At 37.6% G+C, this 26816-nt stretch overlaps 1 protein-coding gene across 1 annotated transcript; it reads left to right on the forward strand.

Annotated features, from left to right (window-relative positions):
- The first annotated feature begins 3166 nt into the window (after positions 1 to 3166).
- LOC149501253 (cytosolic 10-formyltetrahydrofolate dehydrogenase) lies at positions 3167 to 26613 on the forward strand. The gene is made up of 16 exons (XM_089733960.1): positions 3167 to 3285; positions 3582 to 3723; positions 4580 to 4677; positions 7727 to 7863; positions 12639 to 12790; positions 13596 to 13714; positions 14854 to 15117; positions 16213 to 16651; positions 18376 to 18541; positions 19211 to 19538; positions 20559 to 20721; positions 21697 to 21815; positions 22294 to 22491; positions 23543 to 23715; positions 25702 to 25901; positions 26378 to 26613. Exons 1-16 carry the CDS (start codon positions 3259 to 3261, stop codon positions 26431 to 26433), a joined length of 2781 nt encoding a protein of 926 aa, XP_089590086.1. The 5' UTR covers positions 3167 to 3258; the 3' UTR covers positions 26434 to 26613.
- Positions 26614 to 26816: the final 203 nt, after the last annotated feature.

Below are 26816 nucleotides of genomic sequence, written 5' to 3' on the forward strand. Positions count from 1 at the left end.
AGAATTAAGAAATGTCTTTTTTATTAAGAACTAGCGATCCGCCCTCGCTTCGCTTCGGAAACATTAAAACACAAATGAAACCAAAAAAAATAAAAAATAAAAAGTAGCCTATGTTCATCAGGGACAATGTCGGCTTCTAATGGAAAAATAATTTTTCAAATCGGTCCAGTAGTTTCGGAGCCTATTCGAAACAAACAAACAAACAAATCTTTCCTCTTTATAATATTAGTATAGAGTATAGATATTCGAAACAAACAAACAAACAAATCTTTCCTCTTTATAATATTAGTATAGAGTATAGATATTCGAAACAAACAAACAAACAAATCTTTCCTCTTTATAATATTAGTATAGACTACATTAATCAACGACTGCATGAACTATTACTGATTTACTTTTAATGCTTTGTTTTATTTCTTATTTTTATTGGAAACACTTAAGACTGATTGTTGTAATTGCATAAGTATTAGGAACTAGCATAGTGATTGAAACGAATTACTTAAACATCATTTAAGCCTTGTTTGTAACAATGGTTTAATTCGTTTTTAAATTCAATATCGTTTGGTGTATTCCAATTTATTTTGTGATGCGGTCACATCTGCTACTACGTGAGCTGGTATTGAGTGGTTACGCATGCCATAGACATTAAACGATTCCCGCCATTTACTTTTTTAACGCTGTTAATAATTTCACTCGGTATTTTACATTATTTAAGAATTTATTTATTTCATGCTACACACATTGTGTTTGTGAAAAATGACATATTAATTGGATACACATTAATAGAAAAACAACAACAACTAACAGCGCAAACAAAAAAGATAATAGGTATAGATATAACTATGAAGAAACGCGCGTGAAGAAAGCGCCTTCTTTGATCGTTTTTAGCTGTCTTGTTTAACTGACGTTGGCTGTGAACATACATAGTTTTTTTTTATATTTTCATAGTTGCCAGTATCAAAATTCACTTGTAAATTGACGTAGCTCATAAATCAGCTTTTTACGTTCCGTAATGGAATAAAAACGGTTATTAGGGTCCACTCCGACAATAGTTTGTAGACTGGTAGTAGTCTGTAGTCTGTAGGAAGGATTATTTTAAGCAGAAGTTGTAATAAAAATGTCGGATCTAGAAAATTGAGAAAAAATCATCAAATATTTGAATTTTTCGTATGTAGATGATCTACAAACTAGGCGTAGGGATTTCTATAGTACTACAGTTTTGTTTACAGTCGATTTGCTTAAATTTCGCGAAGACGGCGCCAATTATATCGAAGTTTATCTTTTCTTGACCCCGCAAGCTGTACTATATTATACATATAACAGAATCTGTTCAGAACTAAACCGATTATAACCGGTGACAAAGTTGTTCATCACGAAATCAACATTCAAGCGACTTGTAATCATTTTATTTGTTTTTGCGAACTGTTTATGCATGTTGTTTAGTTGTTGATACCAATAATGATAATAAAACTTAATGAGTTAACTTTATTTTCGCGCCAATTTTTTTAAATATTAACATATATACGTAATACGTACAAATATCAACTTTTGTAGTAATTTTCAAGTAATAATTTTTATTAATATTCGAAAAAAATTCATACGCACGTCGGACCTAACATCGTAATACATCTGAACATATACCTATGAAACATATCTTGTCAGATATCCCAGAGATCTACTCTGAGTGCCACTCTATGAAGTCGTCGTGGCCTAAAGAATAAGACGTCCCGGTGCATTCGTATCTAGCGATGCACCGGTTTTCAAATCCCGCAGACCAGTACCAATTTTTCTAATGAAATACATATTTACCAAATGTTCACGATTGATTTCGACGGTGAAGGATTAACACCGTGTAATAAAAATCAAATCCGCAAAATTATAATTTGCGTAATTACTGATGGTAGGACGTCTTGTGAGTTGCACGGCTAGGTACCACCACCGTTCCTATTTCTGCCGTGAAACAGTACCTAATGCATTTCGGTTTGAAAGGCGGGACAGCCGTTGTACTATAATGAGACTTTAGAACTCATATCCGAAGGTGGGTGATGGCATTTACGTTGTAGATGTCTATGGGCTTCGGTAACCACTTAATACCAAGTGAGCTCGTCCGCCCCTCTAAGCAAAAAACAAAAAATAACATAATTTGCCCAATTGGAGGACTTTGTTTTTTCACTTGCAAGACTGCATTCTCTAAATTAACGTATATTGCGATAATAATAAAGCTTTAAGGCGAGAAAAAACTCTTTGCTTTTAAATAATATAACTAATCAAGAAAACATTAAACTCGCCTTTTCTTCAGTACTTTGTCGCGTTTTTTTATAAACTATTAAAAATATATATCAACTGCATCCACACTTGCTTTGAGTAATATGTAATTAATAATGTTGTGATGTAATTGTTGTCATACGAAATTAAGTAATTAATGAAATATTCAACGATAACGATTTGCAGTTAATTAATGTTCAGTCTTAATGTATCATTAATTTGTTAATTGCTCGATATTACACAAACAAGAAATTCGAAAATCGCAAAAAAATTCATTGCTAAAATATTTTATCAAAGCAATCGAAGCTTACGATCTATACATTCTTCTTCTTCCTATTCGTACACCCTTGACAGAGTGGTCGTGGTCATGCATCAGTCGGATCCTGCGTTACCGATGCTCTCGCGATGCGACGCCATGTAGCACGAGGTTTCGCAGAGTGAGAGCAATCAAAGCAAATCATTTATGTTGGAGTGAGTCACAGATTTTATACATACTTACACAGAATCGTCTTAAATTATTTATACAGTAGTAGATAGTCTATAACTGTGATATTTCTATTGCTCAACTTTTCTTCAGGTCTTAACTCCCCACCAATTGTCCTTACATTAAAATTCAAAACAACGGTTTTGTTAAAACTAACCACGATAACTGTCAAATGCCACTGTCAAAATCAGCTGTATTTGTGTTTACTGTTCAGTTTATTTGTGTTTATTAGGTTAGTAATTAAATGAAGTATTATGATTAAGACATAATGTAGATTTTTTTACAATTGTTAATTGTAGTATGTGAAACACGGTAATTTACATTTGAAAATTAAAATGCGACTTCTTATCATGTAATATACGATTGGGGATTCAAGGTCAGGTGAAGCTTTAAATAAGAATGTTTCGATGGATTCATGTTAGTTCAATCGCGCTCGACTAGGCGCGAAGTGGCTTCTTCGTCGATTCAATCTACAAAGCGAATAAAAATTTCTTAAAAGCCAAAGCAACATGCCGCCAGTATCATTGACTGATCATGTAAGTTTTATTCTTTGATTCGATAAATATCTATTTATTCCTTTGTCTTTTGCGTTATTTAGGACCTATTTCTGTTATTGGAACTACAGAATCCTAAAAAGGTACACTATTTTTGCATAAGTATAGTAATAGTTTGTTGAATATGAGGATAATTATTTTTTTTATAATACAGTATTAAACCCCTTTTTTGTAACATAGAATAAGTAAGGTAAAATGTTAATAACATACACTAGAAATGTCAATTATTAATTTGATTTTTTTATACAATAAATAAAATCTTCCCTAATTACTTCTAGGCACCAAAAAAAAGCCTAAGAGTTGCCATTATTGGCCAAAGTACATTTGCAGCTGAAGTTTTCAAACTCATCCAAAGAGATGGTCATGAAGTTGTGGGTGTCTTCACAATTCCTGACAAAGGCAACAGGGAGGACCCTTTAGGTAAGTTAATTGATCAAATATACTTTTTAGTATAGCTTAGAATCTATAGGCCCTCTCAATTAAAAGTGTTAAGCAATCTTCAGAATTAAAGAAACTGTTGGATTGTTAGTTTCTCATATTATGAAATCTTGTAGGCAACACATGTTATCAGTGAATTTCTATATTTTCCTAATTTTGATGGGTGGTTCTGTGATCCAGAAGTATGTAATTTTTATCAAACGAAATTGGTATAGTTGATTAAAATTTTATTAATATTGATGTGTGCTAAAATAGTTTCAATTTGAAAGCAGCAACAGAAATATTCAAATAAATTTTCCCCCTTGCAACCCTGCAACTGAATTTTTCTATTTACTAAATATTTATTGTATATTGTTTATGTCAGAGTTGTATTTCCAACATAAAAAAATATAGGAAATTAAACTAATACTCATACAACTCATCATTGGACTAGCCAAGATTTTATTCTGGAGAAAGGGTCACAGGGCAAATTGATTTATGAACAATTTTGGACCATTAGAATGTAATATTTTTACTGGTGGTAGGGTAACTTATGAGCCCATACAGGCAAATGACGTGAAGCCGTAATTTTGGTTTGAAGGGCGGAGCAGCCGTTGTACTGTAAAAACTGATACTTAGAACTCATTCATGTCTCAAGATGAGTTACGGCATTTACGTTGCTGATGTCTAAGGGCTCCGGTAATCATTTAACACCACGTGAGCCGCCTTTTCTGAAATTCGATAGAATACTTCAGATACTTTGAGATCGTTTTTTTCTAGTCATGAGGCACTAGGTTCCCTGGAAGAAAGAACACGCTTACTGGCAACATCGATTTGTAAATAATCTTTGATATTTCAGCTACTATTGCCGCACAGAATGGAAAACCAGTTTACAAATACAAGTCTTGGCGTATTAAAGGACAAGTCATCCCTGAAGTACTTGAGCAGTACAAATCCGTAAGTTTTTTTATTTTTTAATTTAAATTGACCACACTTACTTGGACAATATTAATGCTTGAAAGATCTTGACATGTTTCTCTCGCACATAAAGCAATAATATTTTTTTTTAATTTATCGGCATTTCTCAAGAAATCTTAGTTTTTCTAAAAGAAAAATAAACGCATGACGTACCCATCGTAACTGCTCTGTCAAATTTGGATGAGCTTAGATATTTAAAACAAAACAAAAAAACTTAAAAAATAAAAATAATTTAAAACAGCTACAAAACTTATTCATAAAAATTACACAATATACACGCGTGTAAACTCGCTTCCGTCTTTGTGTTCTTATCTTTGTTTTTTTTTCCATCTAAAGTCCCAGAAACGTAACATGCCCACAGATCATGCTAATGAACGGCCTAAAACTTCCTAGTTACCGCGTTGCTCTTGTGAACTTTTATCATCGCGCCCCAGTTCTGATTGACATTATTTTGATACAATATGTTTTGGCCAAGATCACCATTTACAAAAAGCCTAAACAGGTAAGCAGGTGGCTTCAACACTATCATCACCCATTGGTGCAAGCGTTTGCGATTCGAATTTACCTTCCACCTCCAGATTTAAAAGGTAGTAACTACTACACTATTCCAATGGTCTTTTGATTTAGACCCGATGTCTCAAGGTAACGTGGAGTCTGCGAACCGCTTATCATAGTCCGTAGTAGCTACAGTAGATACATGGGCACGACGGCCCGTTGATCTCATCGTCATCAGCTTACCAAAAGTCACAGGCTTCTGCCAAGGCTCATTAGAATGACCAATCCTGCAATGTCCAAATCTAGCGAATTTCCGCTAAATTTAATAAATTGTCGATCCATCCGTTACGCGGTCGCCACTTAAGTCCTTTTTAGCTACGTCAGCAACCTTCTGCTCTATGAAAACGAACGCTTTTGACTAACAGGTGTTGCCATACCACTCAAACATAACGTACGTCAGTGAGACGTGGTCGTTCATAACAATATCTATTAGAAGGCTCAATGTCGCCCGAAGGGTAAAGAACCAGATACCAAGCCGTGCACTTATTTTAAAGTATAATGACAATTAATCGCAATACCGAAAATATTCTCCCAATTAGGGCTAAAAAAAAGCGACAAAAACGGAAATCGGGTCCGTATAAAAGCGATTTTTCGGCAAACTATATGCGTTGTCGAGTTTTTATATATAATTATATATCACTACATAGTATGAAACAAAGTCGCTTTCTCTGTCCCTATATTCCTATGTATGCTTAAATCTTTGAAACAACGGATTGTGATGCAGTTTTTTTAATAGATAGAGTGATTGAAGAGGAAGGTTTATATGTATAATAACATCCATTAAATAGTGGAGAAATCAATAATAAATTACGTTTCCGAAGCGAAGCGAGGGCGGGTCGCTAGTATTTAAATATAACATAAATATAAATATATAAATAAATGTCATAAATATCTTAGTCGAACAACCGACAAACCGTAAATGTGTTCTTGAGTCTTCGAATTGGCAAACCTAGTACAGGACGCCCTCAGGCCCAGTGGAGTGATGATCTATGCGGGATAGCTGGTAAGAGCTGGATGAGAGAAACCGGTAATCATACTCAGTGGTGTGCAAATGCAGACGCCTAGGTATATCCAGCAGTGTACTCCTATAAGCGGATGATGATAATAAATATTTGCACTAATCTATGACAAAAAAAAAGAACCTTTAAATTCCTTCTAATAAAATACAAATGTCTAAATAAATTTTAAAGTATTGTTAGGATACACGCGTCACTATATCTGTAACAATTAAATGTTCGATAACCTTTGTTCGATCTGTCACCGTAACAAAAAAAAAACATACAACTCAAAGTCATTCGTATCATTTTTGTATAAACAACTGGTATTCGCAATATTGATGACGTAGTTAAAAAAAACAGATTTAACAGCTTATACGTATGTACATAGTTACGTCTAGGTCTTATATTATTATTACCTGAAAACTTTATATTTTAAGATTACTTTAAAAAAATTGACTGATACCACATCGTTACGTATTTTTTTTTATTCTAAAGGTGAAAGACTATTTTGGTCTAAGTGACATTTTTACAATTTTACAGGAGAGCCATTTGAAGTTTAAAATTTGGAACAAATATAATTACAAAAAAAAAAAAATTTCTTCAGTTATTTGAATGGAGTAAACTTAATTGAAGTTCAATTAAAACATCGAACTGTTGATGCTAATACCAAATAAAACGCACTTTTAATTACAAAGATAAATGTCGCTTAAAGCAAATAGCATTTTATCGATTTAATATGTTTATATATCGACGCTTGAAAGGCAAACGTGACTGAGCGACAATAACTGCTTTGTACATAAATGATAGGCAATAACCATATTCGATGCGCAAAAAAATAATATTTCTAGGTCTATATTAAAATCATTTCAATCCTACAGCTAGATTCATTAAAAAAAAAATATTTTTCAGGTATATGAACTTTAAATTAGTCTACTGTAAAGTTCACGCATTGTCGCTTAGTCACGTTTGCCTTTCAAGCGTCGATATGATCCAGTGGAGTGAGCTTCTTAATGGAGGGACATTTACCAGTGGCTTCCTTTCATTAAAAAGTTGCCTAACAACACAAGAGTAACAGATCTGAAATTGGTATAAATATTTGTACGTCTAAATAGAAAAAAGGGTCAAGGAATAGGAAGCCAGTACGAACCCGTTGCAGTCAGTTTTGATGTTCCACCTAGCTCCTTTAAATGTATAGAAACGGGAACGTCTGATACGTTCTCTTGATTTAGAGACCCTCAGACACAGCCCACTGAGTTTCTCGCCGGATCTTCTCAGTGGGCCGCGTTTCCGATCCAGTGGTAGATTCTGCGAAGCACGGCTCTTGCTAGGGTTCGTGTTAGCAACGTCGTCAAGTTTGAGCCCCGTGAGCTCACCTACTAGTTAAGGTTACGCTGGAATAGCCTCTCAAGGCTACCAGTATAGGTAGGAAAAAAAAGATTTAGAGTTCATGTTCCTAATTCCTGTTTTCTTCGTAGGTGAACGCCGACCTCAATGTTCTACCGTTCTGCACTCAATTCATACCCATGGAGGTGATCACGGCTCCTAAATACGAGAGCATCTGTTACCATCCGAGCATTTTACCCAGACATCGGGGAGCTTCGTCAGTTAATTGGTAAGTCTGGTACGAAAATTATGAAAAAAATGACAGTTTTTTTGTGTGTGTGTGTGTGTTTTTTTTATTCCCATTGTATACAGATGAGCATACGCCTTATGCATAAGCATAGTATAAACTAGGTGGTAAGTAATTAATATTGCTCATGGCTATCGACAATTCCAACTATCAAGAATTTCCATCATTTAGATTTTTTTATTTTATTGCTTAGATGTTGGACGAGCTCACAGCCCACCTGGTGTGAAGCGGTTACTGGAACCCATAGACATTTACGACGTAAATGCGCCACCCACCTTGAGATATAAGTTCTAAGGTCTCAAGTATAGTTACAATGGCTGCCCCACCCTTCAAACCGAAACGCATTACTGCTTCACGGCAGAAATAGGCAGGGTAGTGGTACCTACCTGCACGGATTGACAAGAGGTCCTACCACCAGTAATTACGCAAATTATAATTTTGCGAGTTTGATTATTATTACACGATGTTATTCCTTCACCGTGGAAGTCAATCGTGAACATTTGTCAAGTACGTATTTCATTAGAAAAATTGGTACCCGCCTGCGGGATTCGAACACCGGTGCATCGCTCAATACGAATGCACCGGACGTCTTATCCTTTAGGCCACAACGACTTCACATACCTAATAGTTTTCATCGATCACACAACGTAAGTCGTGTAACAAATGACAAAACACACACACACCAATAAATAACATCTATAAATTATTTATTATAATCTAAAGTAATACAAAGTTCAAAATTTACAAAGAAAATCGATTTTCCTTATGCGGCCGCATCTGTTTGCATCACTAACGCGACGGGCAGATCTACTACTTTCCCAATGTGCGTTTCGTAAACGGAAATCAGACATTCTCGAACCGGTTAAAACTGGACAAACGAACCGGCAACAACTTGATTTTATCGTGGTTTAGTAACAGCACACACGCAATCGTTTGTTTCAATTAGAAACAAAAGGCACGTGCTCCAACGAAGCAACACTATCTAAATTGATGTACATCTTCGCGCCTGTCAACGGAATTATGGGTGTCTCCGTTTATGGATTTTAATTCACAGTTTATCGTAATTTCTAGAAAACGAAAACGTTATATGTATCGTCCAAATGCAAATGTGTGTTACCATGTTTTTAAGTTACTAGCAGGAACCAGGACCTCTTCTGAGTCCGCGCGGGTAGGTACCGCCACCCTGCCTATTTTTGCCGTGAAGCAGTAAAGCGTTTCGGTTTGAAGGGCAGGGCAGCCGTTGTAATTATACTGAGACCTTAGAACTTATGTCTCAAGGTGGGTGGCGCATTTACGTGGTAGATGTCTATGGGCTCCAGTAACCACTTAACACCAGGTGGGCTGTGAGCTCGTCCACCCATCTAAGCAATAAAAAAATATCTATTTCTGTCGTTAAGCAGTAATGCGTTTCGATTTAAAAAGTGGGGCAATCGTGTTACTGTAAAACTGAGACACACGTCTCAAGATAGGTCGCGAAATTTACGTTTTTTATGACATTCATATCCACGGGCTTCGGTAACCGCAGATGGGCCATGATCTCGTTGACACATCTAAGCGATAAATAAATAAATAGTATATAATAAATATAATAAATGCTTTCACAATTTTGATTTGTGAGTCAGACATGCATTAAACACAGATGTTTTCCGAATTTTTCGATATACATATGATCCTCATTACTATTTGGATTTTTTGAATACTGTATATATCTGTTTATTTGTATTTAAGTGATTAATTCGCAGAGCTATTTTAGCTGTGTGGTTTTGGTCTAGATAAAACAACTCGTACTTTGACTTTAAGCTTTTCTTTTTTATTTTTTTTATTTTTTTTCATTCCTATGCTGATAGCCTTGAGAGGCTATTTCAGCTTCGCCTTGACGTGTAGGTGAGCTCACGGGGCTCAAACCGGGAGTGCTGCTAACACTGGCCCTAACAAGAGCAGTGCTTCACAGAATGTACCTCCGTACCGGAAACGTGACCCATTGAAAATATCCAGCGAGAAACTCAGAGGATTTTGTCTATGGGTTAATTTACTCGCCGAGCCCTTCGTCGCAAGGGTTCGGCGAGGACGGTGACCGGTGTACTTTAAGCGCGGTAAAGCCGATGAAGGCGGAGAGTGGACAGCAAGCTTTGTATGCATTTTACCAGCGTACTGCTATCCATTGACGATCACTGATAGCAGATGTTCTGTAAGCTCGCACGCGGGTAGATACCACCGTTCTAGCAATTCCTGTCGCGAAGCAGTCATGTGTTTCGATTTATAGGGCAGACAGGGAGAGGGAGAGGGAGAGAGAGAGAGAGAGAGAGAATGAGAATACACTTTGTTGCACACCAAAATACAATTTACATTCAAAAAACAATCAAAAAAGCAGATACATTTGTACAATACGCGGGACAGCCTTGTCATCTCGAGGAGCAATAAAAAAGTACCATTCCACCATTGAATGAACTCATTACAGTGTTTGCTGATATGACGTGTATTTTTTTCAAGTTAGGTTTGAACTTAGCTGTATAGCATAGCTGTTATCCAACAACATCATCAGGTGGACAGTATGCACGCATTTTGCTGCGCGGTAAAAAAAATAAAAAAGTCATTTTACATGGCGATCTCTATTGCAATTACGATCAATTTACTTAGTAATGCCTTCAGAGCTCCGACCATATTTGATTATAGGGTATATTTTATATTTAATGTCATGTGGCATTACAAAAAAATGCAAACTCATTCGTATATTTTTATCATATTGTGATCGAAATGCGAAATTATTACTTGATACTGTTAAAATTCAATGATGGAAAACCTTAATAAAATTATGTAAATAGAGTTATAGAGTATATAGTTTATGTGAGCTACGATGAGGAAACAATTAGACATTAATACTGTATGATACCAATAAAAGCGAACCAAAAGAAGGAAGGAATAATGAATACAATATAATATGTAGTATATAATATATTTTTGTCCTTTTGGTATTTGGAAATTTTAATTTTAGTATAAATGTTTACAATAAATTATAATTTGCGTAATTACTGGTGGTAGGACCTCTTGTGAGTCCGCACGGGTAGGTACCACCGCCCCGCCTATTTCTGCCGTGAAGCAATAATGCGTTTCGGTTTGAAGGGTGGGGCAGCCGTTGTAACTATACTGAGATCTTAGAACTTATATCTCAAGGTGTGTGGCGCATTTACGCTGTAGATGTCTATGGGCTCCAGTAACCACTTAACACCAGGTGGGCTGTGAGCTCGTCCACACATCTAAGCAATAAAAAAAAAAACATGGAACCGAAAATCGAAGGAGTAAATGGAACAGCAAAAAAAGAAACATAAAAAGCACATGACACAAAGCAATGGTTAAACTAGTGGAGATATTATATACTCCAAGGAGGTTTGACGTAGGACATTCGGCCGCTCGCAACTTATATGCAAAATCCGTGATAAGAACAAGAAGCAAAGGAATATACATCTATACATACAAATAAAATTAGAGTGTATGTTTGTAAATTTGAAATAACCGCTTTTTACTACATGCATATGAATATATATATATATACGGTACATACACCAAAATAACATTTTTTTTTAATTTATCTGTCTGTCTGTTTGTTTCGGCTAATCTCTGGAACGGCTGTATCGATTTTGACGAGACTTTCACTGATAGGTAGCTAATGATATAAGGAGTAACTAAGGCTATTGCTTTTTTAGCCTAGCTTCGTCCCGCGGCGTCACCCGCGGTACGACAATAACCGCGGGTAATATCGCGGGACTCGGCTATCAATAATAAAATTTTATGTTTCCGAAGCCAATTGAGGGCGGGTCGCTAGTTGATATATAAAAATGACTACTAATGTTTGTTGTATGACGTTGCAAAGTCGCCTTAAATGCAAAGCAATAATGCGCTCCAGCTAAAAGGATCGCCATTATGAACATGCAACTTCAATCTCACGTCTCCAGGTTGAATTGTGCTGCCCACGGGCTCGTATCACCACTGAATCTCAAAACCGTTAGCTCTTTCCGTACCAATAAAACAAATCCTTAATCATTTTCGCAACCACGTTAAAAATTACTTTCAACTCCAAGGTTAATTTCGCGTCCGTAATAATAGATACGTTTTGTTTTCTGAATTTACATTTTAACACGTGTTTCGCGATATACGAAAACCGTTGCGAAATAGAATTTAAATAGTAATTAGTTGAATTGCTGTTCATGGACGGGGCAGGCCCACAACCAATCTGGTATTACGCGGTTACTTATGCCCATAGACAAAACGTCAATACCGCCATCCACCTTAAAACTTGAGGTAATAATATATAACTAGCCGACCCGACAGACGTTGTCCTGTGAATGCATACACTAAAATTCATTCAAGTTGATCTGTTTTAGTTGCAGTATAGAAAAATAACCTAGATACCGATTGCAACGGCATTTGCCGCGCTGATTTTCGAAACTAAATCATCCAGGGCGACGTCCAAACGCATACAAAAAATCTCATTCAAATCGGTCCAGCCGTTTAGGAGTTCAGTGACATAAACACGTATAAAGGCTTCGTCAAACAGAACGCGTACTTAAGCCTTGTTCGGACTAGGCGAGTATTTTAGTCGAGTACCGAGTAATTTAGTAGTACGAAAAGTACAAAGTGTTTGAAACGTCGGTAACAATATAACGACAATAACAAACGCGGAATTAAACCGTAAAATTAGATGTAATTATGTCCACGTTTGTACACACGACAAACTGTACCACACATACTTTTGTTTCCAGGACCTTGATCGAGGGTGACACTACGTGCGGCTTCTCCATATTTTGGGCGGACGACGGTTTAGACACCGGCCCCATATTACTGCAAAAGAGCTATCCCACAACCATTGATGACACCGTAGACACGATCTACAACAAATTCTTATATCCTGAAGGTTAATAAAGTCTTATATTAATTATTAAGTACTATTGCCGCATTTTCGACTGACTTGGTGGTGCGGTAGTTATCGGTCCTGACCGTTGCACCTAGGGTCGTGGGTTCGATTCCCACATCGTGCAAATAGGTTTCTTTGCTCTTTGTCTGGGTGTTTGTTATCATATATATTTAATTATCATATCATATCTATATATATAAAAATGAAACCCGTTTTCCGTTGTCACGACATAACATGAAAACGGCTTGACCGATTTGGCTTATTTTTTTTTTGTAGTTTTCTAATACTCTGTACAAGGTTCTTACGGAAACAAATATTAAGAAAATCTCTCAAAAATATTGAAAAATATACATTTAATTTTGCATATTTATTTGTGAACTATTCCACGCGGACGAAGTCGTGGGCAAAAGCTAGTATATGTATATATTTAAACATATATAAGTATGTTTATCAGTCTCTTGTACCAATAACACAGTGAATTCTAAATTGTTCCCAGTTGTTAATATTATTACACTTCACTGTCTACATCTCTGACACATCGCCATGTCTCGCTAATAATTGGCTTATATTATATCATGATGATTTACAGCGATCCATAGCTACTGCAAAAAACTTCTCAAACTACCATTACTTAATTCCTTACAAATATTTTGGTTAACATTTTAAGAAGAATGTCCTGAATAAATGAACATACAACACTTTGAAACAAGAAACCAGCTTAAACTTCCTAACTGACGTTTATCTTTGATTAAAAATCATTAATATCAATATTCGAGAAGTTTTTCAATTCGTATCCTAATTTCAGGTATCAAAGCCTTAGCTGAAGCCGTCAACATGGTTGCGAATGGTGTGGCTCCTAAAATCAAGCAGTCTGAAGAAGGCGCCACTTACGACCCAGCTCTGTTCAAACCTGAAACTCATCTGGTAACAGACAATTGTTTTAAAAAAAAAACTTAACATAATTTGTAAGAGCCAAATGCTTAGTTTTGTATATACAAATATTTTGAAAGCACTCATATATTTTACAAGTATTAGTAAATAATTACAGTCAAAAGCTGCTATAATTAGGTACTCTCTTTACTCTCTCTTTATTATTTTCTTTTATGTTCTATTGTTACTGATTTTCTCTGAAAGATACACGGCCATGAAATTAGAGGAAAAACTAAGGAAAAAAACTTAAAATATTTGTATATGCCTCGCGAATTTTTGCCTTAAAAATCTATACTAATATATAAATCTACAGTGGTTTTTACGGATGTTCCGTTATAACTACTGAACCGTGCATCCGATTAACTTGAAACTTGGTATCCATTTAGAAAATACATGTACTCAATGGATAGGCTAATATTTATATGAGTGTTGGACTCCCTTATAATTATAAGCGGGAGAGTACGGCTAATCTAATATATAAAATTCTCGTGTCACGGTGTGCGTGATTGAACTCCTCCGAAACGGCTCGACCGATTTTCGTGAATCTTAGCGTGCATATCGGCCAGGGTGGAGAATCCGACAACATCTATTTTTCATCCTCCTAAATGTTAAGGGTGGTCCACCCCAAAAAAATTTTATTTATTTTTTAGACAATTTTTTGGTTTTTATTTTTTTATGATACAGCATACAAAAATACATACAACCCTAAATTTTCACCCCTCTACGATCAACCTTTATTTTTTATTTGTTAATCCTTACGCACTTACAATAAGTTAGTTTTTTTTTCTACACTAGAAATTCCCTAGAAATCTTATATATGAGGCGACTATTATCAAAGCCGGCAATGTGACTTTTGGACAATTATTGGTAAATCAGAAAAACGAATTATGACTTTGTATTCCATTGGCAGTCACAAAACTCTTCTGAACGACATCTTATGCAGGTAAACCTCTAATGCAGGTTTTGAACCGTATTCTTTGAAGGAGACGATTATATTCAAATCAATCTGTATTGACATATCAATAACATTTTTTTGTCCAAATGCACAGATTGCCACCTTTGATAATAGACGACTCATATGGCAAAACAACGATTGCCGGGTCAGCTAGTATAGTATAAAATCAAATTACCAGATCGATTGGAGCAAAGGAGGTCTGGCTCTGCATAACTTCGTACGAGGTCTGGACTCATCACCGGGAGCCACGTCCTTCATCGAACCTCAGACCAAAGAAGGAATAATCGGAGACGGTGAAAAAATCGAAATAAAATTCTTCGGATCCTCCCTCTGGCAATCTGAATATGAGACCGAAGGAGATAAACTGTATATAACAGGCCTTAATAAACCAGCCGTGGTACACGAAGCCGGCTTACTTGTTACTGCCAATGATGGAGTTAGGGTGAGTTTGTATATTCCCACATCCGTTCAACTAGTTTAGATTCAATTAGACGGTAGTAAAAAGTAGGTTATTTCGCTGAAAGAGCTCACGATCTATTGGCTGTTAAATAATCAGTGGAACTCATAGGCGTCATAATGAAACCAGAATGTATGATGGTTTTGCGGCAGAATTAATTCGAATGACTGCACCTACCCAAGCGTACAATGTGCTCCACCATAACTGTATTTCTCGTCTTGTCTGTTTTTTTTCTTATTTATTGCTTAGATGAGTGGACGATCTCTCAGCCCACCTGGTGTGAAGTGGTTACTGGAGCCCATAGACATTTACGACGTAAATGCGCCACCCACCTTGAGATAGAAGTTCTAAGGTCTCAAGTATAGTTACAACGGCTGCCCCACCCTTCAAACCGAAACGCATTACTGCTTCACAGCAGAGATAGGCAGGGTGGTGGTACCTACCCACGCGGACTCACAAGAGGTCCTACCACCAGTAAAATGTATGTGTGTTTTAACTGTCAGTATATATATTTGTATAGAGTGTTTCTAAGTAAGTGTGTAATGCTGAGTATGAAAGTAGACGGTAATATGAGGACGGGAGCGTCCTAAGAGTGTGAGGGCAGAGATTATGTACGATAGACCTGAATGGAAAGAGAAGACATGCCGCCCACATAACGTAAGATATTTAAAGTCGTCGTGGCCTAAAGGATAAGACGTCCGGTGCATTCGTAAGTAGCGATGCACCGGTGTTCGAATCCCAGACCAATTTTTCTAATGAAATACGTACTCAACAAATGTTCACGTTTGACTTTCACGGTAAAGGAATATCATCGTGTAATAAAAATCAAACCCGCAAAATTATAATTTGCATAATTACTGGTGGTAGGACCTCTTGTGAGGCCGCACGGGTAGGTACCACCACCCTGGTAACCACTTAACACCAGGTGGGCTGTGAGCTCGTCCATCTATCTAAGCAATAGAAAAATAAATAAATAAATGCAAGAAGAAGAAGAGCTTATGTGTGTGTGTGTGTGTTTATAAAGTGCTTATTAAATAAAAACATCGAAAAAACTTTCTAAGCTCCCCCCACGGCCCACAGCTCAACATACAAAGGCTAAAAGTTAACGGGAAGATGATCAACGCTCAAAACTTCTTCAAAGCTAGCGAAGAGAAGATCTCGATAGAACTAAATTCGGACGAGTTAAAATTTGTCGAGAGCTGCCGCGAGGTGTGGAGGGCGATTCTTCGCATTGAAATCGAAAACCACACCGACTTCTTCGCATCCGGAGCCGGCTCTATGGACGTCGTGAGGCTGGTCGAAGAAGTCAAGGACTTGGCGAACGTGGAACTCCAGAATGAGGATGTATACATGAACACCACGTTTGAAGAGTTCTACAGTGTGGCCGTGTTGAAGGCGAGAGGCGGCTCGGATACAAAAGAGGTTGTTTATGAGGGACTCGAAATGGAGGTCAATAAAATGAAGATTAAATTCCCGACGCAGTTGTTTATTAATGGCGAATTCGTGAACGCTGACAGTGGTGAGTAGTACCGGTAATTTATGAAATTCTTCTTGGTTGGTTGGTCGAGCTCACAGCCCACCTGGTGTTAAGTGGTTACTGGAGCCCATAGACATTTACAACCCAAATGCGCCACCCCTGTAATGACCCTGAGATATAAGTTCTAAGGTCTCAGTATAGTTACAATGGCTGCCCCACCCTTCAAGCCGAAACGCATGACTGCTTCACGGCAGAAATAAGCGGGGCGGTGGTACTCACATGAGGTCCTACTACCAGTAAAATATTAGTGGTACTAATATTAGTCGAATCTATCACACTCTCCCTCCCCTATTCAGCTCACGGCCGCATTGTGTTAAGTGGTTACCGGAGCCCATAGACATCTACAATGTAAATGTCACCCACCTTGAGACATGAGTTGTAAGGTCTCACTTTTAACAGTACAACGGCTGCCCCACCCTTCAAACCGAAACGCATTACTGCTTCACGGCAGAAATAGGTGGTGGTACCTACCCGCGCGGACTCACAAGACGTCCTACCACCAGTACTTGCATCGTCTTCGTGATCTTCTGGTTGTAGTAGTAATACCTTACCGCAACTTATGACTCATATCACAGCTAAAGTCCTATTGATTTATAAAACCTGCCCCACCCTAAAAATTGGGAAGCACAAGGGACAGTGGAACACACCCGTGTGGACTCGCATCACTCCCCACTACCAGTTATTACGGAAACTGATAAACGATTTTAATAACATAAACATTATATATCTGACATAAAGCAATCATATAATAGCAATCATATAAAGCAATCATAAAATCGCATATCTCGCGTGCAGCCTCAACCGCGCTTTGTCTATTCAAACATGCGAACATTTCAGTTATCTTATAATAACGGAGAATCAAACCTGAGCTATATCTATACTTCTATACTAATATTATAAAGAGAAAAGATTTGTTTGTTTGTTTGTATTGAATAGGCTCTGAAACTACTGAACCGAATTGAAAAATTTAGAGAAAACTATTGAGGATAGAATAAAATAATGTACTACGACTTTGTAGAACACATTTTGGGGTTATATACGACAAAGGGAAGATCTTCCACCGAGCGGGTGATATTGCTCGGTAGACCGACGGTCCGAATGTTGTTGTTCGGAACTTGTATATATGCGCTTTATCTTGAAAATGTCGTAAGGGAGGTTCAGGCATCTGTCAATTATCTTGCGTTGTATGATGGCTACCCGCCACAAAATTATTAATTACAAAAAGTGTCGCGATAGCATATTTCTAACTATTGAATTATGCCGCAATGAGTGTTTTTTTATTTTAATATATAAAACAACGTCAAGTATAGTTGAAATTATTGTTAAAGACCCGAGCGAAGCCGGAGCGGGCCGCTAGTATTTAATAAAAACGTAAACTTATTCAACAGTTTATAGCATAATGCACCTTATTACTGGTGGTAGGACCTCTTGTGAGTCCGCACGGGTAGGTACCACCGCCCCGTCTATTTCTGCCGTGAAGCAGTAATGCGTTTCGGTTTGAAGGGTGGGGCAGCCGTTGTAACTATACTGAGACCTTAGAACTTATATCTCAAGGTGCGTGGCGCATTTACATTGTAGATGTCTATGGGTTCCAGTAACCACTTAACACCAGGTGGGCTGTGAGCTCGTCCACACACATAGGCAATAAAAAAAAAAAAAAAAAAACCTTGCGATATCCGAAATTAAGACTCAAAATCGTTTTTAAGGTAAAACCTTGACCCTGATCAATCCAACGGACGAGAGCGTGATCTGTAAAGTGCAAAGCGCCTCGCCCAACGACGTTGACAAGGCAGTGCGGGCCGCTAAGAAGGCGTTCGATGAAGGGGAATGGTCCAAGATCAGTGCCCGTGAGAGAGCACAAATCTTATTTAAGTAAGTTTAAAATAATAATACCTTAAGGATGAAGTTTTAAGAATATGGAAACAATAAAAAGTAAAACATTATCCCTTTAGTATTGTCCACAACTGGTGTTATTCCAAAACATATAGATCATGGTTTGAAACTCCTTGAAGATCTACTTTGACAATAATCCGATCTGGTTCAAACGTTAGTAGTATGGTAGCATATGTCCCGTGATATACCTTGAGTTCATTTTCTTCTCGGTTCAGAAAAAAATTCGGGCATCGTCAAGTGTATTTCATTTCTTTCTAAAGAACTCAACAAAGGCAATTATATTTCCTTGAATTGGATTAAGCAGAGTCGAGGAAGATTCGAGGTATCGACTAAAACAATATTAAATAATCTATACTAATATATAAATCTACAGTGGTTTTTACGGATGTTCCGTTATAACTACTGAACCGTGCATCCGATTGACTTGAAACTTGGTATCCATGTAGAAAATACATGTACTTAATGGATAGGCTAATATTTATATGAGCGTTGGACTCCCTAATAATAATGACAATAAATAATAATGTTAATTTTAAATGCCCAACGAAGCGGGCGAGTACGGCTAGTAGTTATATAAATTACGTTCTATTTGTAAATTGAGAAATTGGCTTCGATAACCTAACATACTAATGAGAGTTTATTTTAAAGGTTGGCAGATTTGATGGAACAACACAAAGAGGAGCTGGCCACAATCGAATCCATAGACTCGGGAGCTGTCTACACACTAGCACTCAAAACCCACGTGGGCATGTCCATAGACACGTGGCGCTACTTCGCTGGCTGGTGCGACAAGATTCAAGGCGCCACCGTGCCCATAAACCACGCCAGACCAAACAGAAATCTGTGCATCACGAGAAAAGAACCGATCGGCGTTTGCGCGATAATAACGCCCTGGAATTATCCGCTGATGATGCTGTCGTGGAAGATGGCGGCCTGTCTCGCTGCTGGCAACACTGTCGTCATGAAACCCGCTGCAGTGAGTCACTATAAAACAATTTAAACGGATCCCCTTGCCCAAAACACGTCATTACGGATCCTCCCGATCCACTAACGGTGCTTTTAGTTACCTCAAGCATCGGTCATCGTTCTCGTCGAACCCGTCGCTTGCGACGAAGGGCTCGGCGGATAAATTAACCCACACACACAGCCCACTGAGTTTCTCGCCGGATATTCTCAGTGGGTTGCGTTTCCAATCAGATGGTAGATTCTGCGAAGCACTGCTCTTGCTAGGGTCAGTGTTAGCAACTTCGCCAGGATTGAGCCCCGTGAGCTCACCTACTCGTCCGGTAACGCTGAAATAGTCTCTCAAGGCTATCAGCTTTGGTCAGAAAAAGAGAAAAAAACCGATCCGTCGCATCATCCGTAGTGCCACCGCACTGCCACTACGGATGTCGGACGATTTAAGGATACCTTCTTATCAATAGATATTTAACTTAACACAAGAGCTGGCTTAATACAACAGTTGATGCTGTCTGTGCGCAATGGTGAATTACTTATCATCACAATAAATTAAGATAATAATATTTGAAAAATAGTTTTTTGCGTCTCAAGCTACAAAATAATAGTAATTCAGAGCAACAGAATCGGTGGAACATTATAACGAGCGGACGTATCGTATAAAGACTGTTAATGACGTCACGTAGAACGCGAGCATTGCAGAACATCACAATATACTACTGGTGGTAGGACCTCTTGTGAGTCCGCACGGGTAGGTACCACCGCCCTGCCTATTTCTGCCGTGAAGCAGTAATGCGTTTCGGTTTGAAGGGCAGGGCAGCCGTTAAGCTCTAAGGTCTCAAGTATAGTTACAACGGCTGCCCCACCCTTCAAACCGAAAAGCATTACTGCTTCACGGCAGAAATAGGCAGGGTGGTGGTACCCACCCGCGTTGACTCACAAGAGGTCCTACCACCATCTACTGTAAAGTTCACGCATTGTCGCTTAATCACGTTTGCCTTTCAAGCGTCGATATGTACTATCTCTATTGTTTGTGCAGGTGTGCCCCCTAACAGCGTTGAAGTTCGCCGAGCTGTGCGTCCGAGCGGGGGTTCCCCCCGGCGTCGTGAACATCCTCCCCGGGAGCGGCGCGGCGTGCGGGCAGGCGCTCGCCGACCACCCGCTCGTCCGGAAGCTGGGCTTCACGGGCAGCACTCCCATCGGTAACGTGATATTGACGCATAGGCTTGTTAAAAACATATCGATATATCGATATATTGATATTATTTTTTCAATGTATCAATATTTAACACATCGATACATCGATGTACGATATAAAATTGGTATAAAAAACGATAATAATATTTTTTTTAAACGAATAAAAATTTATATGTTTTATATCCTAAAAAAGAATACTTTTTTTATACTAACGTCTTCTTAACAAATTATATTTTACGTATTTTTTGTTTGTGGTCGATCCGATTTGTGTTTTAAAATTTGGTTTTTAAGTTTCTTAAAATTAAGTTTTATAAAATTTCTTGATACTTGTTCTTGATTTATTAAAAAAAGATGTCTGTTGATTAGCACGTATATTCTCTGTCAAATCATACCGATATTGATATTTTCAAAAAATATCGATATTTTATTGCATTTCGGACATCCCTATTAACGCTATTATTGCTGCACTACTAATAGCTGATATAATTATCTCGTGTGACAGAATACCGTTAGATTTCAATCTCTAATAACAACAAAACTAATTATGCGTAAAAAATGTTTGAGTGAGCAACGAAAAGATCACATATATACGTGTTTGTTTGTGCAATTAATTTTACCTGTGACGTCACCATGTCATTTCGCAATTGAAGACATGAGTGGATGAAGGGGATAAGATACAATTTGTTAATTTTGAGAAAACGGCCAACAAACTTTTGTTATTCATACTTTTTCTTCGTAAATAACTCCTTCACCACATACAATTTCTAAAATTAGCCTTTAAACCCGGATAGTTAAGGTCTAATATGGTTTACAAGGGGGCGTTATCGCCCACTTTGGGAAAGGCTGGTTTAAACCCTTCATCCACTCATGTCTTCAATTAATAGGATTAAAAAAGAAAAACAACGATACCTTGATTTTGATTGATCTTGGAAGTAACTTTTAAATCTCAAATCACATGTTCACCAATAGTTGTTTCGTAGGTCAAACCATAATGAAGTCATGTGCCGCATCGAATATGAAGAAGGTGTCGTTGGAGCTAGGAGGCAAGTCGCCTCTCGTGATATTCGAAGACTGCGATCTGGACAAAGCCGTCAGAAACGTAAGTATGGGGATGTCGTGTATGCTCATGAGTAGTCACCGTGCTCATCGTGTGGCTTGGAACATTATGGTGTATGGCAATTTTGTATCTTTGTTTTTTTTTAATGCACGGTAATAAAAGTAAAGTTTAAAATTCGATTACAGTGTCCCCGTTGTATTATCTAAAGAATTAAAAACCACCTTTATAATAATCCAGTTAAGAGCCATAGTTGCTGTTTCGTATTTGAATGATTGGAGCAAATTGTTTTATTATATCAATTCAAAATTTCTCCAGGTTTAAATTTGTAATAATGGAGGTTTATTCTCTCTCATATTAATAAACTTCATTTCATTTCGTTTCATGTATATTTTCGTATATTTATTAGATTTAAATGTTTTTTTTTTTTATAAACTGGCAACAATGGCGTCTCATTTGCCATACTTAAAAACTAAGTAAAAAAAGGATATAACAAAAAATAATTTTTATTCTTTTCTATCAGGGTATGGCAGCTGTGTTCTTCAATAAAGGCGAGAATTGCATAGCAGCAGGACGGTTGTTCGTTGAAGAGACGATACATGATGAGTTCGTACGTCGTGTTATAGAGGAGACCGAGAAGATCCGAATCGGCGACCCACTGCACCGGGGCACTTCACACGGACCTCAGAACCATAAGGCGCATATGGATAAACTGATAGAGGTAAACTATTATTTTTTCTTTTTGCGCAAACGGATGCAAGATCTCACAGCCCACCTGGTGTTAAATGTTTACCGGAGCCATAGACATATACAACGTAAATGCCGCCACCCACCTTGAGATATGAGTTCTAAAGTCTCTGTATTATAATTGTCTCTGTAATTGATTCTTGTTAGTTGAAAGTTAAAAAAAGCGCCGCAAATATTCGTATGTCGCACAGATTTGCTCTTTTTATCCGTTAAATAACTAAATATTTTTTATATTGGGGAGGGATATCATTATCTGCTTCCCACGTATGCACATGGAATTTTAGTTTGGAGTCAAAGAGATTTTCTACCTATTTCTGCCGTGAAACAGTAATGCGTTTTCGGTCGTGAAGGGTGGGACAACCGTTGTAACTATATTGAGACGTGGGTGACGGCATTTACGTTGTAGATGTCTATGGGCTCCGTTAACCACCTAACACCAGGTGGACTGTGAGCTCGTCCAAATAGCTATGCAATAAAAAAAATTGAAAAAAATGTGTGTGATCTGTTCTCTTCATACCGGAATGTATTAGTGCTATGTATAAATAAGCAAGATGGTGGTACCTGTTCGGGCGGTCTCACTATACGCCCCACCACCCATAATGGAAAGTAAAGTGGTACTCTACTACCTCATAGTTGGATATCACTGCCTTTGTATTTCTACCGGCTGATGAATGGGACAGACAGATTTTTGACTTCACATCTCGATAATAATATCTACATTTTTAATGCCTGCGGACTCCAATAATAGGCCATGTGACTCGCCTATAGCAAAAGTATATTATATAAAATATCATATATAACCATTATATGTATGTATGTATCTATATGTATATGTGATTGTATACTTTTTTTGTGTATGTATTTGTAACTTAATATAAATTTCATTGCACCTACCACTGTTTACTCTGCACTACCTTTGGTTGACTGGAAGAGAATGCCCTAGGCCTTAAGTCTGCCAATGTAAATTTTACATGAAGTGTAATAAATAAATAAATAAATAGTATAAATAAAACTTCATCCCCCAGTACTGCGAGCGAGGCGTCAAAGAAGGTGCCAAGCTAGTGTACGGAGGCAAGAGGGTGGATAGAAAAGGCTATTTCTTCCAGCCGACTGTCTTTACCGACGTCACAGACGAGATGTACATCGCCAAGGAGGAATCGTTTGGACCCATCATGATCATCAGCAAGTTCAGCAGCAAGTGAGTGTCCCGTTTCTATTAAGCTAGGTATAGGTAGGCCGCGGCTTGGCTCTGCTCCTGGCATTGCTGAAGTCCTTGGGCGACGGTAACCAATTACCATCAGGTGGGCCGTATGCGAGTCTGCCTACAAGGACAATAAAAAAAGGTATTCATCTACGATAAATTAATATGATGATATTAATCGAGATTAATATATTGATATATGTGTAAGGGGCCATCCATAAAGTACATCACACGAATTTTAGGACTTTTGAACCCCTCCCCCCCTCCTTGTCACAGGTTGTCACATTTTTATAACCCCCCCCCCCCTCCTGATGTGACGTCACACATTTTTTAAATTTATGTATGTATTTAAAAATAATCGAGAGAAAACAGCTATTTTCATTTTTTACTTATTTTTATTAAATAATAATCTAATAAAATCAACATAAAGTCCAACATTTCATAAAACCGAAAAAACAAACGACTAGTTAGAAAATAATAAACGATTAATTATATTAATTAAAGATAAAAAACTTAATTATCGAGTGTCCATGGACTTTGGATCCACTCTTTTATATCAGCTATTACTGGTAAATCAGGCACTTCATTTTCGTTCTGAATTTGAACGTCAGGAACATCCTTAGTGTCGACATCATTCTCTTCCATCCATAAAGCATCGTCATCATTCATTAAACAGAGAATTTCTCGGGCACGTCTAGCCGCAATTCTTTGAGGACGAATTTTCGCTAAATTATTAATAAATATAGATCAATAAATATATATCAAAAAATTATTAATAAATATAGATCAAGTTTGTAAATTTTTAAAATTTTTAATTCACATACAAACTTTGCGTTTTAGTATTTTAAATTTTAACATGTGACGTCACAAAAGTATTGACCCCCCCATGCCCCTTGTCACACGATGTCACACTTCGGTGATACCCCCCCTCCCCATTAACGTGTGACGTACTTTATGTATGGCCCCTAATTCGGTAAATATGGACTTTTTGGCAGGAATGCGAGGAGTGAAGTTGTGTGATTTGTTTTATTTTGTCTATTTAGTGTTTCTTCAGGCTTAAATATATAATAAAGGTGGTTTATTAACGGTTTATCTGGCGTGAGGTGCATGGTATTATTAGTAGTTATAAATATTTTATGAACAGATATGAGTAGAAGGGCTATTTTGATAATATCCTGAAAAGCATCCCACGCTTTTTTACAATAAAATAATTTTTTCTTACACTATTTTTAATTCAAATTTATTAAAAAAATATCTATTTTTAGTTGGATTTTCTATAAAAGCGTATATTGTTAGTTTTTTTAAACTACTATTTATTTTTCATTTTTTAGTTGAATTTAAATTTTTTCTTTTTTTTTTAAATTGAATTGTCATCGATCCTTAATAAGTATACCAAATTTCGAGTTAATCCGACGTTTTGAAGGGGGTCAAAATCATGTTCAAAGATTCCTTTACAAACATATATACGTCTGAAGCTAAAGGCTTCGTCAAACAGAACGCGTACTTAGCGCGCGTCAGAGCGTTAAACTGACGGCGCGCTATGTGATGTGAGATGTGTTGTACAACTATGGTAATATACTGTCAAACAGAGTGCCAGCGCTAGCAGTACGCAACGCTCGGTCGCGGCGTTAGGACGCTTTGACGTCAGGCTAAGTAATTTTTTACAAATTTTATTTTAGCGTCCGAGTGAATGTGCATTAAAATACTGGGTAATGCCCGAAAATTTAGTAGAAATTGTTAGAACATACCCATGCTTATACAATGCCACATCTGAATCACTCGACATCTTAATACTTTTAATCACACTGCTATCGAAAGGTACAATGATTTGGCGAATGCGTTGCCTCAAGGAGCGTTGGGTTCATCTAGTCAATTTGTGTGACATGAAAAGAGCGCGACGTTTAGAACGCAGCGCTAAGTACGCGTTCTGTTTGACGAAGCCTTTATAAAAGCGTATTAAAAACATACCCTTGTTTGTCACAGGAATTTGGAGGACGTTATCCGTCGCGCGAACAACACGGAGTACGGGCTCGCGAGCGGCGTGTTCACGCGGGACGTGTCGCGGGCGCTGCAGTTCGCCGAGCGCATCGACGCGGGCACCGTGTTCGTCAACACGTACAACAAGACCGACGTGGCGGCGCCCTTCGGCGGCTTCAAGCAGTCCGGCTTCGGAAAGGACTTGGGTTAGTCTCGGATGCTGCGTAGTTTTTCTGCCGTGAAGCAGTAATGCGTTTCGATTTGAAGAGTGAGGCAGCCGTTGTAACTATACTGAGACATTAGAACTTATATCTCAAGGTGGGTGGCGCATTTGCGTCGTAGATGTCTATGGGTTCTAGTAACCACTTAACACCAGGTGGTCTGTGAGCTCGTTTACCCATGTAAGCAATAAATAAATAAAAAAGGGTTCTTGCCAGGGTTCGGGTTAGCAACAACGCCAGGTTTGAGACCCACGAGCTCACCTACTAGTTCGGTGAATCTAAAATAACCCGTCGAGATTAGTAGAATAGGTAGAAAAAAAAATAGACAGCGGACTGTTAGTGTTTTGTGCGACAGAGATGACGCTCTACGAAGCGGAAATTCGGCGATTGTCTCTTTCCAAAGATCCATTTACATCGTGTTCCAAATTAACCTAAATAATTGTATTCTTCTTTGGTTGCAGGCCAAGACGCTCTCAACGAATATCTTAAAACGAAATGCGTGACAATAGAATATTAAAGTTTTATTCATTATAATTTTTTTTGTGAATATTGTACATTTCCTTGTAAATATTTTGTATTAGTAATTAAGATTTTGTTTGTGTATGTATAAGGATTGACCGAAAATGGACTCGATGTAGCAGTCATAATTAGTATTTTTACAATATCTGGACGTTTCAATAAAATTATTTTCTTTTAATAACTCGTTTTTTTTATGTTAACACGTTAAACTTCGCATGAATAATTGAGTATTTTCATTCAGGCCACGGTGCTCATCGGTGAGCCTTATCTTACTGAACCGTTTGCGCCTCACGGATCACCCGTGAGCCGCGTGAGGGTTCCAACGTAAATGCTTCCTACAAGCTACAGTGTGCTTAGTACGAGTTTTTTATGTTCTCGATA

Source organism: Bombyx mandarina, chromosome 16, assembly GCF_030267445.1.
Source record: "Bombyx mandarina strain Sakado chromosome 16, ASM3026744v2".
Classification (NCBI taxonomy): Eukaryota; Metazoa; Arthropoda; class Insecta; order Lepidoptera; family Bombycidae; genus Bombyx; species Bombyx mandarina.

Bases quoted from the DNA above. Each gene is read 5' to 3' on its own strand.
- LOC149501253 (XM_089733960.1), top strand. From the start codon at position 3,259: ATGCCGCCAGTATCATTGACTGATCAT. The intron at 3,724-4,579 runs GTAAGTTAATTG...TTGATATTTCAG, and splicing joins CAACAGGGAGGACCCTTTAG to CTACTATTGCCGCACAGAAT. The intron at 12,791-13,595 runs GTTAATAAAGTC...TCCTAATTTCAG, and splicing joins CAAATTCTTATATCCTGAAG to GTATCAAAGCCTTAGCTGAA.